We start from the raw sequence: 19,150 nt of genomic DNA on the forward strand, positions 1-19,150 counted from the left end.
GACAGGAGCATTGGTGCGAACGTTTAGAGGTAATCATACCATCTACCAGAGCTGCGGCAACACACGCGAGCTGGGAACAGCTTTCATAGTGATGGGTGATATGCAAAGGCGCGTGATCGGGTGGTGGCCGATCAATGAACGAATGTGCAAGTTAAGAATCAAAAGCCGATTCTTTGACTTAAGCATAATCAACGTGCATAGCCCACACTCCGGAAGCACTGATGATGACAAGGACGCATTTTACGCGCAGCTCGAACGCGAGTACGACCGCTGCCCAAGCCACGACGTCAAGATCATCATAGGAGATTTGAACGCTCAGGTTGATCAGGAGGAGGAGTTCAGACCGACGATTGGAAAGTTCAGCGCCCACCGGCTGACGAACGAGAACGGCCTACGACTGATAGATTTTGCCGCCTCCAAGAACATGGCCATTCGTAGCACCTATTTCCAGCACAGCCTCCCGTATCGGTACACCTGGAGATCACCTCAGCAGACAGAATCGCAAATCGACCACGTTTTGATCGATGGACGGCACTTCTCCGACATAACTGACGTCAGAACCTATCGTGGCGCCAACATTGACTCCGACCACTACCTGGTGATGGTAAAACTGCGCCCAAAACTATCCGTCATCAACAATGTACGGTACCGACGCCCGCCCCGGTACAATCTCGAGCGGCTGAAACAACCGGATATCGCCAATGCGTACGCGCAGCATCTTGAGGCAGCGTTGCCGTATGAGGGCGAGCTCGATAGGGCCCCTCTTGAGGACTGCTGGAGGACAGTCAAAGCAGCCATTAACGACGCTGCCGAAAGCGTTGTCGGATATGTGGAATGCTGCAGCATGGTACGCGGCAAAACGTGAAACGATACAGACTGAAGCGGAAACAGCAAACCCGCCTATTCCGGGACAAAAAGCGCCGCCTGGAAGAAGTGGAATGCCAAGAGATGGAGTTGCTGTACCGTTCTCAAGAAACGCGGAAGTTCTATCAGAAGCTCAACACATCCCGCAAAGGCTTTGTGCCGCGAGCTGAGATGTGCCGGGATAAGGATGGGAGCATCTTGACGGACGGACGCGAAATGATCGAAAGGTGGAAGCTGCACTACGATGAACACCTGAATGGCGCAGAGAACACAGGCACAGAAGGTCAGGACAGCGAAGGCGATGGCTACGTCAGCACAGCGGACAGCGGAAATCAACCAGCTCCCACGATGGGGGAAGTTTAGGATGCCATTCAACAGCTCAAGAACAACAAAGCCGCTGACAAGGATGGTATCGGAGCCGAACTCATCAAGATGGGCCCGGACAGGTTGGCCGCTTGTCTGCATCGGCTGATAGTCAGAATCTGGGAAACGGAACAGCTACCGGAGGAGTGGAAGCAAGGCGTTATATGCCCTATCTACAAAAAGGGCGACAAACTGGAGTGTGAAAATTATCGTGCAATCACCATCCTAAACGCCGCCTATAAAGTGCTATCCCAGATTCTCTTCCGTCGTCTATCACCTATAGCAATCGAGTTCGTGGGAAGTTATCAAGCAGGTTTCATCGACGGCCGCTCGACAACGGACCAGATCTTTTCCGTGCGGCAAATCCTCCAGAAATGCCGTGAGTACCAGGTCCCTACGCACCATTTGTTCATCGATTTCAAGGCGGCATACGATAGTATCGACCGCATAGAGCTATGGAAAATCATGGACGAGAACAGCTTTCCCGGGAAGCTCACAAGATTGATCAGAGCAACGATGGACGGTGTGCAAAACTGCGTGAAGATCTCGGGCGAACACTCCAGTTCGTTCGAGTCTCGGCTGGGACTACGACAGGGCGACGGACTTTCGTGCCTGTTGTTCAATATTGCGCTTGAAGGTGTCATGCGGAGAGCCGGACTTAACAGTCGAGGCACGATTTCCACGAGATCCGGACAATTTGTTTGCTTCGCGGACGACATGGATATTATTGGGAGAAAATTTGAAACGGTGGCAGATTTGTTCACCCGCCTGAAACGCGAAGCAACAAGAGTCGGGCTAATGGTGAATGCGTCGAAAACAAAGTACATGCTGGTTGGCGGAACTGAGCGCGACAGCGCCCGCCTAGGAAGCAGTGTTACGATAGACGGGGATACCTTCGAGGTGGTGGACGAGTTCGTCTACCTCGGATCCTTGTTGACGGCTGACAACAATGTTAGTCGGGAAATACGAAGGCGCATCATCAGCGGAAGTCGTGCCTACTATGGGCTCCAGAAGAAACTGCGGTCAAGAAAGATTCACCCCCGCACCAAATGCACGATGTACAAAACGCTCATAAGACCGGTAGTCCTCTATGGGCATGAGGCGTGGACTATGCTCGAGGAGGACTTGCAAGCTCTTGGGGTTTTCGAACGCCGAGTGCTAAGGACGATCTTCAGCGGCGTGCAGGAGAACGGCGTGTGGCGGCGAAGGATGAACCACGAGCTCGCTCAACTCTACGGCGAACCCAGTATCGTGAAGGTAGCTAAAGCTGGAAGGATACGCTGGGCAGGGCATGTTGCAAGAATGCCGGACAACAAACCTGTAAAGATGGTGTTCGCCACGAATCCGGTCGGAACAAGGAGGCGTGGGGCGCAGCGAGCTTGGTGGATTGACCAGGTACACCAGGACCTGGAGAGCGTGGGTCACAGTCGAGGATGGAGCGAAGCGGCCATGAACCGAAGGAATTGGCGAAATATTGTTGGCGAGGCTTTCGAGGCTTTATCAAGATAATTGATGTAAAGCCAAAAAAAAAAAAAGACCGTTTTCATCTAAAATGTTTCATTCTAAAGCTCAAGTACCCAAGTTACCATGGAGCATTATATCATTGCTTATATGAAGCAGATGCATTGCCGTAAGCCTACCATTAAAGTTGTTTAAAAGTGGAAAAGGGCCCTGATATAGTCGAACTAATGCAAAAATGTTTATAAAGCAATCAAGCAGTTCATAAAGTAATATTAGTGCATTGATACATTTGTAATGTAGCGTTAATGCTCTTTTGCTTGACAGCTCTTGTAATTTGTCGATTAAAAGCAATGTCGCATCAGTATTGTTGATATGCAGTAGAAAACGTGCAATGTTATAATGCTTGGTGTTACTTGGGTAGTGCATTGTCCATATCCAAACTCAAAGTGTTATCTTGTGGAAGTGCAGAGGACTCAACGGCTTCCGTAAAGTAATTTACACGTCAACATTTCCTCCCCATCCCCGAATTGAGCTGCAAACGGATGCAGCCGGCACCGTTATTGTTTGTTACAATTACAGTGAAACCTCCATGAGTCGATATTGAAGGGACCATCGACTCATGGAAATATCGAGTCATGGAACAGCAATCCTTCGGAAAGCTTCTTGAAGGGAGCATCATAGTAACCATGAAATTTTGTTTCCAGTATGGTTCTATGAGTCGATATCGAGTCATGGAACATCGACTCATGGAGGGATCACTGTATGAGAGCAACACTAGTTACACATTTAGAATACTACTACTACTAGGTATTCTTCCAGCAACGGTGTAGCAACTTCGATCGGTCAATCATACTCATGCTCATGCTCAGTAAACTTCGTGAGTAATTTTAATCGGTGATGATGGAAAAAAAGAAGTTGTTGAAATCCGCCATGAACTGCATTTGACGATCCCCCTCTGTATGTTTCGTCTACTAAAACCAACCTCCTTTTTCTCTTTTCTCCCTTACAGACTCTTGGCGGAAAAGGCAAGCATTTAACCCGAAGTCACGCCATGCGTGAGTCAACCTCTCCTCCCCGAACGCCCACACCGCGATCACCCTCAGATCAGCTGAACAACAACAACAACAGTAATGGCTCTCCGAGTCAGCAGCAAAACATGCTCCCCATCAACGTGACTTCGTCCGAGCCACCGTGCATCAGTAGCAGCAACTCGCACTCACCAGTTTCCGAATCTCGACTGTTCAACAACAACAACAATGACTACGGCAACAAACAGACTTGTAGCAATTCGCCAAATATCGTTGTCTACGGGGGCGACGAACGGGGCGGCAAAAGCCAGTTGGATCTAGACTTTCCCAAGCTAACGCCCCCCAAGTCGTCCTTTGGACCCAATGGCAACGGCAAGAATAGCAATGGTAGGACTAGCAACAATAGTACCAGTAGTAACTCTAAGAGTGAATCAGACAAACAAGACCATCAACCAGGGCAGGGCGCCAAAGGCAAGAATGCCGAACTGGTAGACCAGAAGGAACTGAAACAACAGACCGGGCCACTGATGCTGGACTGCGGGGATCAGTCGGTCAAGTCCGGTCTGGCCGTTTCGTCGCCTGCCATCATCCCCAACAATACGTCATCATCGTCGCCAGTATCATCAAATAATAACTATTGTGATAATGAGAATCGTAATTTACGTGAGGTTAATTTTAGTGCTAATAATAATGATTCTAACAATCAGATTAATATACAATTTTCACATGAGGAAAATCGATATATACAATGTGAAAGTCCTACTGATAGCCTTATAAGAAATAATAGTAGCTCTAATGGTAATCTTAATAGTAGCGCCCATAACAATAAGAAGCACCGCGTTGCAGGAGGAAACGGTGGCGGTGGTGGAGCTGGAGGAGGGGGAGGAGGAGGTGGGAATGGAATTCCCGTCACCGGCAAAGGCAATAAGCCGCGGCTTAAAAATATGAGCGGTGGATCGTCATCGAGTATGGATGGCGGTGGTTCAATCGGCGGTAGTTGCGGGGGAGGTGGAGGATCTACGAGCTTTCTTTCACGGGACAACTCGTGCGAGCAGTTTACCGACCAGAGTGGCGTAAACCTGATACAGTTCTTCAAGGAGACGCTCAACAAAAACTTCAAGGACCGCAATATGTTGATGAAGATCGAGAAGGAACTGCTGGCCCTGGCTATGGATCGCACCCGCAGCCAGATCAAGTTCCCGCCAATGTCTTCCTACAACCGGATGTTGATCCACCGGGTGGCGGCGTACTTCGGCATGGAGCACAACGTGGATGCCACCCAGCAGAGTGTGATTGCCGAGGTCACTTCGGCTACGCGGATACCGGAAATCCGGTTCAAGACGCTGATCAACGAGAGCTTCTCCGAGGAACCACGCAAGTCGATACTGAAGCGAGACACGCACAGCTTCGACGAGTATCGGTACGGGATGTTGCACTGTCCCGATCGGGGCATACTGGACAGGAAGGCGAAGAGCTTCGAGGAACGGGAGGAGGAGTACGATAAGGTCAAGAGGAGGATCTTCAAGAATCGCGAGGTGCGTATTTCGACATTTATGGTACATCGACATCGCGTTCAGTAAGTAGCTTAAAATGAAATTCTGAATACTTTTTTAGGATGGCAGCTCCGAAGAACACTGGCAGTGGATGTCAACTGATAATCCCGAGCCGCCAAACGGTCGACCTAAGCTTCAGAACAATCGCCTGCTTAAAGTACAATCAGTGGTAAGCTTTTGAACAATATATTATTTGTTTATTTGGCTCTACATCAAATAACTTGATAAAACCTCACCAACAATATTTCGCCAATTCACTCGGTTCATGGCTGCCTCTCTCCATCTTCGGCTTCGTCCTGTGCTCTCCAAGTCCTGGTGCATCTGATCAATCCACCTGTTTTTCTGGGCCCCAAAATCTTTTCATTACGACCGGATTACAAGCAAACACCGTTTTTACTTGTTTTTGTTCGGCAATCTTACAACATGCCTAGCCCAGCATATCCTTCCTACTGAAACCATTTTGAACGAGCTCATGCCGTCACTCACCGTTCTCCTGGACACTGCCAAAGATGGTTCTAAGCACTCGTCGCTCAAAGACTTCAAGTGTTTGCTGTCATCCTCCAACATGCACCAGGTCTCATGGCTTCCGGTGTTGTAAGGATTTTGTACACGGTACTTTTTATGTGAGACTGCAGCGCATAGTATGCATGTCCCCGTTTTCCGGGCAGCTTATAATAACTCGCCTCCACTTTTACTTTCCGTATACATCTATTGAGCGAGGCAAATAGTAGGTGGCACAATGGGCGGCACACTCCAAAGGGCATATCTTGAAGACAGCTCTCTTCAGAATTCCGGAGGGTGTACGAAGTGTTGCTACACGGGTCCTGGGTGGGTTTCAACTACGCGGGCTAAAGACCAGCGTGCAGGAGCGAGAGATTCATCTTTCAGGATGACGATATCGCCAACATTGACTTGATAGCGCCTCGGGTTGATGCGGTTCTGTTGATTCAATTGCTTTAAGTACTCTTTGCGCCATCTGTACCAAAAGTTCTGGGCATATTTCTGGAGCTTGGTTAAGGCGATTCAGGGGTATGTACCGCACGTCGGCTTCTTTTTTTTTAACTAGTTCGTTTATTTGGGGCTCAAATGCGTGTAACGCTTTACGGAGCCGAAGTTCATTTTTGTACTATTTACTATTTATTTACTTTTTCATTACCAAAGTTAGTATGGGATGGAGCCAGGGTACTCGTGGCAACTCGAGGTTAATGGTCACAATTTTGAAAGGGAAGGACATGGTAAGGATTGGGTTTAGGGTTCTCTGCAGCTCATCCGGGAGGTATAGCGTGGTAGCTCTATTATCGTGTCATGGCGTTGGTACCAATTTCTTGCCGGTATTCGTCTGCCGGATGGCCAGGATCCTCAATCCAACACAAAAGGGACAACACAGAGAGAAAAAAAAACTGGAGAAGAGAACACAAGAGAATTAAACTTTTATACAAGACAAGCGAAGGAAATCGTAAATTGCGACCATATAAATGAAATCGCGGGTGCCCAACACATCTCTAACTGGAACATAGGGTTGTCTACCGGGCCGCAAGGGTATCCAAAAGTTGCGCTCTGGAGGCGTCCATATCCGGGCACTGCCAAACTACGTGATCGATGTCATTATAACCGGAACCTATTACAAATATTTCTCAGAGCGAGGTTAATCCTGTGTAGATGTGCATCTAGCGAGTAATGGTTGGACATAAGTCTTGACATCACGCGAATGAAATCTCGACTTACGTCCAAACCTTTCCACCAGGCTCGCAAGGAAACTCTAGGAACTATGGTATGTAACCACCGTCCCAGTTGGCCATTTAGCCAATCGCTTTGCCAACCGTGAAGAGAACTTTGACGTACTAAATGAAAAAAATCATCGTGTGAAATTCTTCTATCATAAATCTCACCTTCCTCAGCGCCCACCTTTGCGAGAGAGTCCGCCTTCTCATTGCCATAAATTAAGCAATGTGAGGGGACCCATACAAAGGTAATCTTATATGATCTTTCGACCAGTGCACACATCTGCTCTCTTATTTTTGTAAGAAAGTAAGATGCATGCTTTACAGGTTTCATCGATCGGAGTGCCTCAATAGAACTGAGGCTATCCGAGAAGATGAAGAAGTGGTCTGCGGGCACGTTTGAGATCATCCCCAAAGCGAAGTTGATGGCTGCCAGCTCAGCAACATAAACCGTGCAAGGTTCCTGAAGTTTTCGGAAGGCGGAAGAGTTTTCATTGAAGACACCGAAGCCAGTAGATCCATTTATACGGGATCCGTCAGTGAAATATCTCCTGTAGGAATCAACATTCTGGTACTTAGTGTTAAAAATACGTGGGATAGTAATACATCGAAGTTAATCTGGAATTCCATGAATAGCTTGTTTCATGGACAGATCATATTCAACAGAGGAACTGTCATTGGTGAAGCGTACACGTGGAGGGTTATAACATGGAAGGCTAATGTCAGATGACATGTAGTAGAGATAAACTCTCATGAATTTTGACTGAGCATTCAGTTTGAGCAATTCTTCGAAATTTTCGATAACGAGTGTGTTGCTCACTCCACACTTAATAACTATTCTTAGCGAGAGCTCTCAGAATCGGTTCTGTAGTGGTAAAACCCCGAGCCCTCTAGGCTCGCATTATGTGTCGAGTGCATACACCCTAAGGCGATACGCAAACAACGATATTGAACTCGTTCCAATTTAATCAGGTGGCAGTTTGCTGCTGAGAGAAAACAGAAAGAGCCATACTCTAGAACAGATAAAATAGTTGTTTTATAGAGTTTTATAAGGTCTTCCGGGTGAGCACCCCACCATGTTCCGGTAATTGTTCGTAGAAATTGGATCCTTTGTTGACATTTTTCCGTCAAATGCCTAATACGAGTTTGCCAAGTGCCTTTTGAATCAAACCAGACCCCAAGGTATTTTGAAGTCAAAGACTAGACGATATCTGTTCCCAAAAGCTTAAGCTTTAGTTGGGCAGGATTCCGCTTCCTAGAAAATACAACCAGTTGAGTTCCCTAAGTTTCTAGCCCAAGTGGATAGATTATCAAGGGAATTTTGCAATGGTCTTTGCAGAATTTCTGCTCGCGGGCCCTTCATAGAGACCACAGCATCATCTGCAAGTTGTCTAAGCGTGCATGGTTCTTCCAAACAGTTGTCAATATCTTTAACATAAAAATTATAAAGCAAGGGACTTAGACATGAGCCTTGGGGAAGACCCATATAGCTAATTCTGGAAGTTGTCAGTTGACCGAGAGTGAGGCTCATGTGTTTTTCTGACAACAAATTGTACAAGAAATTATTCAACATTCCAGGTAGTCCACTATTGTGCAGGCTTTCTGACAATACTTCTATGGAAACTGAATCAAAAGCGCCCTTAATGTCCAAGAAACCCAAAGCCAATTACTCCTTGTCAGCAAAGGCTAGTTGAATATCTGATGAAAGCAACGCTAGACAATTGTTTGTTCCTTTGCCCTTGCGAAAGCCAAATTGAGCACTGGAAAGCATATTGTTTGATTCGACCCAGTGATCGAGTCGTGATAGGATCATTTTTTCTAACAATTTCCTTAAACATGATAACATAGCGATCGGGCGGTATGAATTATGATCAGACGCTGGTTTCCCAGGCTTTTGAACAGCTATTACTTTGACCTGTCTCCATTCAGGTGGAACAATGTTGTGTTCCATGAATGAGTTGAACAGGTCAAGCAACCGTCTTTTAGCAATATCGGAGAGATTTTTAAGAAGATTGAACTTAATCATATCGCGTCGCGGAGAGGAGTTGTTTGATGAAAGAAGAGCCATAGAAAATTCCAGCATAGAGAATGGTCTGTCCAAAGAATCTTCTCTTGGAGTTTCCCAAAAAGACGGATGAGCTGGAACTGAGTCTGGACAGACCGTTTTTGCGAAGTTGAATATCCAACGATTGGAGTATTCGTCACTCTCATTTGAGGATGAGCGGTTTCGCATGTTGCGAGCCACTCTCCAAAGCGTCGTCATTGAAGTTTCTCGTGAGAGGCCAGCGATGAAACATCGCCAATAGCTACGCTTCTTCGCTTTAATAAGATTCTTCAGTGTTTTTCCGAGCTTCGAGTAATAAATAAAGTTCTGAGGTACCATATCTACGAAAAGCTTTAAAGGCATTAGATTTTTCTCGATACAACTGAGTGCATTCATCATCCCAACCAGGTGTGGCTGGTCGTCTTTTGAAGGATGCACTTGGTACTCGTTGCTTTTGGGATTCTGATGCACTTTTATAAATCAATTCTGTTAGGAATCGATACTCATCCAACGGTGGGAGAGTGTTGAATGATTCGATACCTAAAGTTACCGTTGATGCAATTTTTTGCCAATCGATATTCCTAGTGAGGTCAAAAGGAACCTGAATTGACTGTTCTGACCTTTCACAATTAGTTCTGATAGAGGTTATTATGGGCAAGTGATCACTACCATGGGGATCATCGATAACCTTCCACATGCAATCGAATGATAGTGAACTTGATCCTAAAGACAGGTCAAGACGACTTTCTTTGCCGTCGGATGAAATACGTATCACTTCACCTGTGTTCAAAATGTTCAAGTTGAAATAGTCGCATAAGTCATAGAAAATAGCCGCTCTATAATCGTCATAAGATTCGCCCCATCCAGTACCATGTGAGTTCATATCACCCAGTATTAAAACTGGAGATGAGAGCATGGAGACAGCATTCTAAAGATGACGGCGGTTTATTGAAACTCTTGGAGGAATATAGACAGAAGCTACGCAAAGATCTTTACCCTTTACGTTTATTTGGCAAGCAACGATTTCTATGCCTGGATGAGTCGGGATGGGGATTCTGTAGAATGAATGGCACTTTTCGATCTTTAAAAGTACTCCCCCGTAATTATCATATCGATCCTGGCGTTTAATGTTAAAATCGTAGAAGTTGAGATTATCTTCGGAAGAAAGCTATGTTTCACAAAGTGCAAATATATCGCAATCGGAATTGTGAAGCAAAATCTTAAATGTGTCTAATTTAGGTTTTAGACTACGACAGTTCCACTGTAGCACAGTGATCATATCTTGTACCTCACTTGATGAATTAGCCATCGAAAGATATGATCGAAGCAAGGAGGGGCCACGAGATAGTCAATTCCCTGAGATATTCTTCTATTGCGGGGAAAGGTCGAGTATGCCTCTGAATGAGTCTGAAACTCCGAGAGCATTACATATGCGATCCACAAGGGCCGTAAAAGTTATCAGTCCTCGCTTAGCCCGGGGGGTTTTCGAGGAAGAGCAAGAGACTTCAGTAGCATTTCTTTTGCTTTCTTGTCTAGAGCTTCTTTTCGAAGTGTATTTTATCTGTGGAGGCGGGGGCGGCAGATCTTGGCTGCAACACGGAACGGAAGTATGAAAGACCTGTTTCTTCGGGATTTTCAAATTTGCCCCACCTCCTTTGGAATTAGGCAAACTTCTGAGGGAAGATTTCAATACCTTACGGCGCAGTCCCGGAGAAGATGGAGACTTTCTTTTAGCGGGTGCGTGTACCTCCGAAGAATCTCCCCCATCGGTTTCGTCGTCGTTTGCTTCATCGGAAGACAACTCTTGAAAAGAGTTACCAACTGGGATGGCTGATGAAGACTCTTTTGCAGGCGGATTTAAAGCTTTCACCATTTCCGCATACGTCTTCTTGGGTCGCTTCACAATTGAGCGACTCTCATTTCGAATGCGCCTTTTCTATGCCGGGCATTTCTGCAATTCATGCAGATCCTTGCTACAGTAGCTGCATTTTTCAGCTTCCTGTGTGCAAACATCTTCTAAATGAGCTTGGTTGCATTTGCCACAACGGGGCTTGTTGTCGCAAAAGCTAGCACTATGACCAAGCTGTTTGCAGTTGGTACAATTGAATACCTTGGGCACGTAAAGGCGCACTGGGTAAAAAACATTATCAATGCAAACAAATTTCGGCAGAACGGAACCAGGAAAAGTTACACGAAACGAGGCTGACGGCGAAAACACTTTTTTATTTCCTTCCATGGAAACTGATTGTAATTGTTTACAGCCACATCAGGAATGGACCGGTTCTCAAAAACGCCTTTGCCAGTCTTAATGTCTTCGCATGTCAGACCCGCGTCGATGATTTTCCCTTCCACCTCGACCTCTCTGGCAGGTATGTAGATAAAATACTCCACAGTAAAAGCCTCATGCTGAGCAATCTCATTCGCTGCTTTGTGACTAGGTGCAGTTACACGCAGCTTGGATTGCTTCACTTGGTGAATAACGGTCCCAGGATATTTACGCGTCAGCTCTCTAGAGATCGAGAGCACATTCAAAATCTTATTTTTGCGCCGGAAATAGACAACCCAAGGCCCAGCCGAAGACGGTTGATAAAACCGCGTTCGAGCAACGAGATCTTTAGGAGGCGTATCGCCTCCATCCGATTCGACCATGCGGGATAAAAATCAACCGCAACCAAATAAGAAAAAAACAAAAAAAAATATATGCAGAAAATAAATAACCTATCAGTGGACTATTTTGTACACACTTCCCCTGTACGGGCAAAAACAAAAATACTAATAATAATAATAATAAAAAAAAAACTTAACCAATTAGTGGGCTATTTTGTACACGCCTCCCCTATACGAGCAAAACTTGCACCGGGAGAGAGACAGAAGTGAAGCGAAAAACAACCTTGAACTCAACGCTATTTGTTCGGAGATGCGAAAGCAACTCATAGATGTATACAATAGATACTTATCCGTTCCCGTTCGATAACCGCACAGCAGCTGGTCTTCTACACCGTAGGTAGGCAGAAAAAAAACGTGTCGTCGTTTTCGCTGCTGATGCAAACGGGGGATCCAATCACCGGGGGATGATGGTGACAATATCTTCTCGTGGCACGATACCAGTTGACCCTTGCCAATCTGGTTCGCTTCCTTCGCGGTGCGCGGTCTGCAGCACTACAGAGGTAAACAGCACTCGTAAAACCCTACACGGGCGGTGGGAGAAAAAAAAACAAAAAAAAAACGACTGCCAAAGACTGAACTGTCTTGTTCAAGCGCACAACAAGGAATGTACGTTGGCTTCCGGAAGTGGGCGGATCATATTCCGCACGAGGAAATGTGCTGAAGTGAGAGCACCCAAATAGCTCGGGTCACTCGATAGCAATAGCAACGGGCGAGAATTCATGCATCCTTCGATTTTTATTATCACTGTCGTCAATTATTCGAAAGACAGCAGCGATGATCAAAGCTGACGAACGAAGTGAATCTTGGCAACCTTTACAGCGGCCTCCCACAAGCCCCCAAAGTTGGGGGCACGTGACGTGATCAGGTGCCACTGGATGCCATCTTCGGTGAGACGCTTGCTGATTTGGTTGCTGATATCGGGTCCGGGCTGGAGCATCTGGTACAGCTTGTGTAGGGCATTCTTTACCCCAATGAAATTTGTACCACTATCGTAAATATTCGAGGTCTGTTTCTTCTCAACACGAATCGATTAAGAGCCATCGGGAAAGCGGCGGTGCTCAAACCACTAACGAGCTCTAGGTGAACTGCCTTCGTACTCAGGCAGATGAAGACACAGATGTAGCACTTTCGAGCAGCAGCTTTGCGATGAACGGACTTGAGGAATACAGGACCGCAGTAATCAACTCCGGTACAGAGAAAAGCTTCATCTGCTGTAACTCTGGGGATCGGCAGTTGGCCGATTGGCTGCTGAATTGGTTGAGGGTTCGATCTGCTGCACTCGTAGCAATTCCGGATAGCACTTCGGACAGCTCTCCGGCCGTTCAATGGCCAGAACTCATCGCGGACGACCGAAAGAGTCATCGCGATTCCACCATGGACGTATTTGCGATGATAATGTTGGAGAATAAGCCGGGTGAAGGGCTGAAATCCGGGAATCACGCTCTGATGCTTGACGTCATAGGAAGTGCCTACTATCTGCAACCGGCCACCAACACGGATCAGTTCTTCAGTGTCCATGAAAGGGCTTAACAAGCGGAGAAGCGATTTGTTCGATTCAGTGAATCCTATCTTCAAACGCTGAAGATCGTTAGGAAACGCTTCAGCTTGGACGAGTTTCACCCAAGGGTGGAACTGGCGACTCTTTACTGCTACCCCAACGTGTCGCTGGTTCTAAAAAGTAAACAACCATACAAAATTAGGACCAAACAATGGTTAAGGCGTAATCATTTTTCTCGAAAACATCCATTTTGGAAATTTAACAGAATTTGCTGATTAAATTGCCAACAGCGCACTGCAGTAGCACGTAACAAATAACTGCTTGCTAACAATATCTTTCAAGCGCATTGATTACCTGTAATTTTGCGAATAATTATTTTTACTCTTACGCGTTAAGCCTTAAAACTGGTTCTGGACTTAGGTTGGCGGCTTTTCAATTTTACTCCCAGTTGACAGCCGCTCTCCACCCTTGGTTTCACCAACGCTAATTTTGCCTTTTGGAGCTCCGACACGGAGAGCACTCGGCTAGAATTCCGCTGCTCTTTACAACGGGAATTGTGACAAAATTGGAAGCAGAATCCAATCACGTTGAGAAGAGTCCGCTACGAAGAGAATTTCTCGAAGAGAAGAGTTTGGCTGGCTAGCATCACACTTTTGTTCAGTTCAGGCTCCTCAACAGTGAATTTGTTTTCAGGAAGGCGTTGTGCGGGCCAGTCTGACTTATCTTCGTGCAACCACGTTGGACCGTATTTCCAAAGTTCATTGATTAGTTCTTCGACGGAAACTCCACGAGAGATCATGCCTGCGGGTGCCAATGAGAACCAGAGGTCGTAGCTTGGATTTCAACGATCCTGTTCGCTACAAACGTTTTCCAAGTTCGCGACGGGGACTTCATCCACTGAAGGACGATTTTCGAGTCAGACAAGAAAAACACATTCCGAGAATTTTATTTCGAGGGAGCCAACGGTCTTTTCGAATAAGCGAGCGGCAAGGATTGCCGCGCACAGCTCAAGACGCGGCGGGATACTGAGTGGCTTCAAAGGGGGCCACTTTGGATGTCGATGCCAGGAGACTCTCTTGAACGTATCCATCAGCGGCCTTGGACTGTGTGTATATGCATGCGCCGTATGCAACTTCAGAAGAATCGGCAAAGCAATGCAACTCCGCAACGTTTCCGGGTCAAACGCAAATCGTTCGATGCAAAAGTTGGCAAGGCCGGGTAGTTGTTTGCAGAATTCGGCCCACTTGCGCTGAAGATCGGGTGTAACTATATCGTCCCAATCTAACGCCATCAACCAAAGGTGCTGCATTACTATTTTCGCCTGTACGACGACGGGAGATATTATGCCGAGTGGGTCGTAAAGTTGAGCTATGGCGGAGAGAATGATGCGTTTGGTCGGAGGTCCTTCTCTCACGATGACAGCAACGTCGAAACGAAAGACATCAGTCTCAGATTCCCACAGTATTCCGAGGGTTTTGATGCTCTTTTCGGGATCGCACTTCAGTGATGATTGCGTCCCGAGTAAATCGGGAGGAAGATCAGCGATACTGGAAACGAATTTGAGCATCACTTGCGGATACGAAATCCACCCTTCTGTAGAAGGCTGATCAGTTCTTCACGAAGTTGGATGGTTTTCTCGATGCTCCTGTCCCCAGAGATGAGATCGTCCGCATACACATTCTTCTTGATGGCCGTGCTCGCTTTCGGAAATGGGCTGCCTTCGTCATCTACGAGATGTAGAAGCGTTCGGGTGGCGAGAAAAGAGGAGAGGGCGAGACCATAGGTTATCGTGCCCAACTCATTGGTCTGGATGGGTTGTGACGTATCGAAACGCCACAGTATTCTCTGAAGTGGGCGATCTGCTGGATTCATCGAGACTTGGCGGTACATCTTTTCAATATCCGCCACCACAGGGTGGTGTGGAAATGAATAAGCTTTCAAACTGTCATCCTCAGCTTCCTGGACAGGATACATGTGGCCCAGAGTGGCATACTCCCTGAGAAAATCATGATATTTGGTCCTCACGTTGGCATCTTTCGATAATCTCAGCTCCAGCCACTTCAGCCTAGGAATAGCAGACGGTTTCGATGCTCCTATCATTTGATCGTGCTCAGGGTGTTTGGGCATCCGAACGATGTATCGACCGGTCGGGTCGCGATAAAAGTTCTCGCAATGCTGCTCATCTACGGATTAATTCTGGCCAGGAAGTTCTTCGATGCGCCAGAATCACTCTGGCTGCTCAGATAACGAAGTAACTGTCGCCACATGACAAGTTACGGCGGGTTGCCTGACTGATTCTCCTGGAATTTCGAACTTTCCGGATACAATCCAGCTTTCAACAAGCAAGGGATCTTGTTCCAGGGTGTCGACTACCTGGAAAAACCTGGAAAGTCAGGGAATGTCAGGGAATTTATTTTTGACCTGGAAAGTCAGGGAAAATCAGGGAATTTCACTTGAGGTCAGGGAAAAAATATCAATACTACAACATCAAACGAGTTTATTGTCTGCAAAGTAATTGATCATGCTAAATCAATACACCTTCAGCATGGCTTTTCTTTTGCAGCCCTGGGCTCTAACCACTCGACTAAGGAACCAGGACCCAGAAAATTCTCCAGAAATTCTGAAGATGATTCTCAAAGTTCCTCGATCATTTTTAGTAATCCAGAAAATCATTGAAACGCAGAAATTTCAGGAATATCATTTGAAATAATCTTGATAATCTATTGACCAGTGCTGGGAATGGTAATAGTAGTAGGCTTGAATTTCGCGAAAATCACGTGGCTTTCCCAGTACAGTAGTTCAAAAACGTGAATCTCATCAAGTATCCTATGTTGGGTGCATGAATTTTCTAAAACGTTAGTGAAGGCTTTTAATGCGGTAAATGCAGCGGAAAATAGAACATTTTTCTACAGTAATTTTGGGTTGCCCTTAGCAACGGGTGTTTTGCAATTTTCAAGGCTTTTTGCCTACAGCAGCGATGGACGTGAGTTTCACAATTTCAGATTTTTGCCCAGCCCTGCTATGGACCAATGCACGAGTTCACTAGTTTGACGTTTGAGCGGTGCCGAATTCACTCGTTGCCATGGTAACGTAAATAACATGGCACCGCTAAAACGTCAGATAGTGAACTCGTGCATCGGTCCATTGACAATTTGTGGTATTACTTAGATATACTCGTAGATGAATTCTTAGAAGAGTTCCTCGGAGCATTGCTGAAGGTACGACAAGTACAAGAGAAACATTAGAAACCTTCTAATCAGCGCATTGTTCAAGCCCTGAATGCATTCTGTTAAGAATATTTAGATATTTTTTTCGGGGAGAAAAACTAGGAGTAATTCATATCGAAATCCTAAAATATTAACTGTAACGAATCATTGTGAAGAATTATCATAGATCTAAGAAAAAAAATGAAAACAATTTGAAAAAAAAAATGTTATCCTGAAAAATATTTTTATAAGCATTCCTGAAATAGTTATAGGAAATCCAAATGCTATTTTTAGAAATATTTAAGACTGAAAGAACTTCTCCAACAATTTTTAGAGAATCTTGGAGATGAGGAGCTTGAATCGCAGCAAGCGGTGCGCGGGATTGGCTGCTCTTCGTTTTCTGTCAGGATTTTGCTCGTTCTCTGGTAATTTTTAATCGGCTGATCAACGTAAGAAAAATCGGGTTGCGTACAAGCATGAAGTTGTAGTGAAATTAGTGAGTTTCTCGAGTAAAAAAGTGATCTCCATCTGTGGAAATGATCCCCAAATTTGTGTATAGAAGTAAATCGTGAACGAAAAATTTGCTTTGTTTGGAAGTGTTTATCGCAATGAGCGTTAGAAGTTGGTTTTCTCATCCTCAATTACGAGTGAGCGGATGGACAGAATTTTGGAGCTGACTTTTCTGAAGATTACGAAGGCTCGCGGTTAGAGAGTTTGAATTTAGTATCGAAGCTATCGACAGAAGTGACCGAAATAATCAAGAAAGGTTCATGGCTGCATGGGCTACAGTTTAAACTTCATCAGAAGGCCTCTTTAGCTGCACCAATGCCTTCAGATTGTGGAAGCTACTTACTTATTTGTTATATTATTAATGGTTTTGCACATTTGTTTGAATTTATGGGAGACAGTTTCAATTTCTGTATAACGGGAAGGGGCAAAATAAATTTTGAACTCATTTCAGAGAGCGAGCAAAGGCGCTTAAGCCAAAGCTCTAGGGCCAGGACATGAGGAACAAAAGGCGACTACACACAAAAGGCGGAATCGCGAAAGGCGGAATCACATAAGGCTAATTTAAATTAGGCGGACTTTTTGAACCAGCAGAGCAAACGGCCGACCGTTTGCTCTGCTGGTTCAAAAAGTCCACCTATTTTAAATTAGCCTTATGTGATTCTGTGATTTGCTTTTACAGTGAAACCTCCATGAGTCGATGTTCCATGACTCTATAACGACTCATGATATCATACTAAACAAATTTGTAAAAAAATGATCTAGTTGTCCGGATGGTAATGCTACGATAGGAATGCTGTCACATGTTCACAAATTTTATTTGAGTTTCACAAGTAAAGTAGAGTAAAGAGTATGACTTAATAGTTTTGTATTCTGTGCAGCTCTCCAAAGCATTTCTGTTCCATGACTCGATGTTTCCATGAGCCAATGCGAACATTTGCGAGACAAAGTTTCAAATGAGTAATTGTTCTAGCTGTTACGTCTGTTTTTCTGTGCGATAACATTAAGGTGAAGATGAATCGAAGCCAAGCCTCAAATTTTCAAGAGCACAAATCTGGAGAACCGAATACCCGCTTGAGCTGAAAACTTAATCGATTGGTCACCACCAGCTAGTGACCAATCGATTAAGTTTTCAGCTCAAACGGATGTTTGGTTTTTCAGATTTGTGCTCCTGAAAATTCGAGGTTTGGCTTCGATTCATCTTCACCTTAACACGAATATGAGCAGCTTGAATACCACTAGCAGCAATATTAGGTGAAAAAACAGTATATGTTTCAAAGAAGAATCAATTTCAACTGACTCTTTAGTTGCTCGTGGCGCCAAACATATTCAAGGTGATATGTTCAGAAAGAATAGCCGATGATTAAAAGAAGGAAAAATCACTGATAATGTATTAGATATTTTTCCAAAGAATATAGACTATGTCCATCATTCGGGCAAGTGTCTTTCGGGCTAGTGACGTAGAATTACACGATATAAGAATGCGAAAATGACAACTTTGACAAAGAAAGCTCTGAGGTAATAACGGTGGAAGTGCTCATTTAACTCAAGCTGAGAAGCAGACTATGTCTCAGTGGGGGCGTAATGCCAAGAAGAAAAAGCAATAAAATTGGCTAGATTTCTCAAAAATTTAGCACAAACCTAAGGCTGAAACAGTCGACAATAAATAAAAGAAATAGAAACAGGCGACGGATATTTCACCTAACATCGACCTGGTGTGGGAAGATATTTCTCCAAGGTTATAGTGGCTAATACCTACATATAAATTGAAAAACAAAAAACACCGTTTTTCAAAAGTAATTCTAAGTTCGCTTAGAGATTTTGAACACGTCGATATGAATAGGAACCTAAACAGCTCAGTCTAATTATCGTTTGGAAGCTTAAGACGAATTCCATGTCAAATCGGTCAGTCACAGAACTCGACCATCTTCGATTTGGATTAAATTTTGCATATGTTTTTGGTATGATATAATAAGCGTTTTCTATGGAAATTTGATCATTTTGACTCAAGTGTAACATTTGAAAATGGCCTATAAATTTTTGCATGCAACTTATTTGAAAAATTCTAACTCTGGAACTAATGATTTTAGGGAAAAATGTTCTATGAAGAAGTTGTAGTGAACCGTTTGGACTATAGGAAAAAAATATACACCGAAAAAACATTTCATTTATTTTCATAAAAAATTCAAAAATAAAACTTAAATTTTAAATTACACAAAAACCCCATTTTTAATATTT

General features: G+C 44.8%; 1 protein-coding gene across 14 annotated transcripts in view; it reads left to right on the plus strand.

Moving 5' to 3' along the window:
* LOC5571599 (protein encore) overlaps window positions 1-19,150 on the plus strand; it is a 267,851-nt gene that overhangs the window by 218,062 nt on the left and 30,639 nt on the right. For 13 of the 14 annotated variants that reach the window (XM_021841628.1, XM_021841627.1, XM_021841617.1 and 10 more), the window contains 2 exons: window positions 3,698-5,272; window positions 5,331-5,438. In XM_021841628.1, the coding sequence (XP_021697320.1) occupies window positions 3,698-5,272; window positions 5,331-5,438 (1,683 nt within the window). The remainder of the gene's footprint in view (window positions 1-3,697; window positions 5,273-5,330; window positions 5,439-19,150) is intronic. The other variant, XM_021841631.1, reaches the window with a different exon arrangement.

Source organism: Aedes aegypti, chromosome 2 (assembly GCF_002204515.2).
Source record: "Aedes aegypti strain LVP_AGWG chromosome 2, AaegL5.0 Primary Assembly, whole genome shotgun sequence".
NCBI classification, from domain to species: domain Eukaryota; kingdom Metazoa; phylum Arthropoda; class Insecta; order Diptera; family Culicidae; genus Aedes; species Aedes aegypti.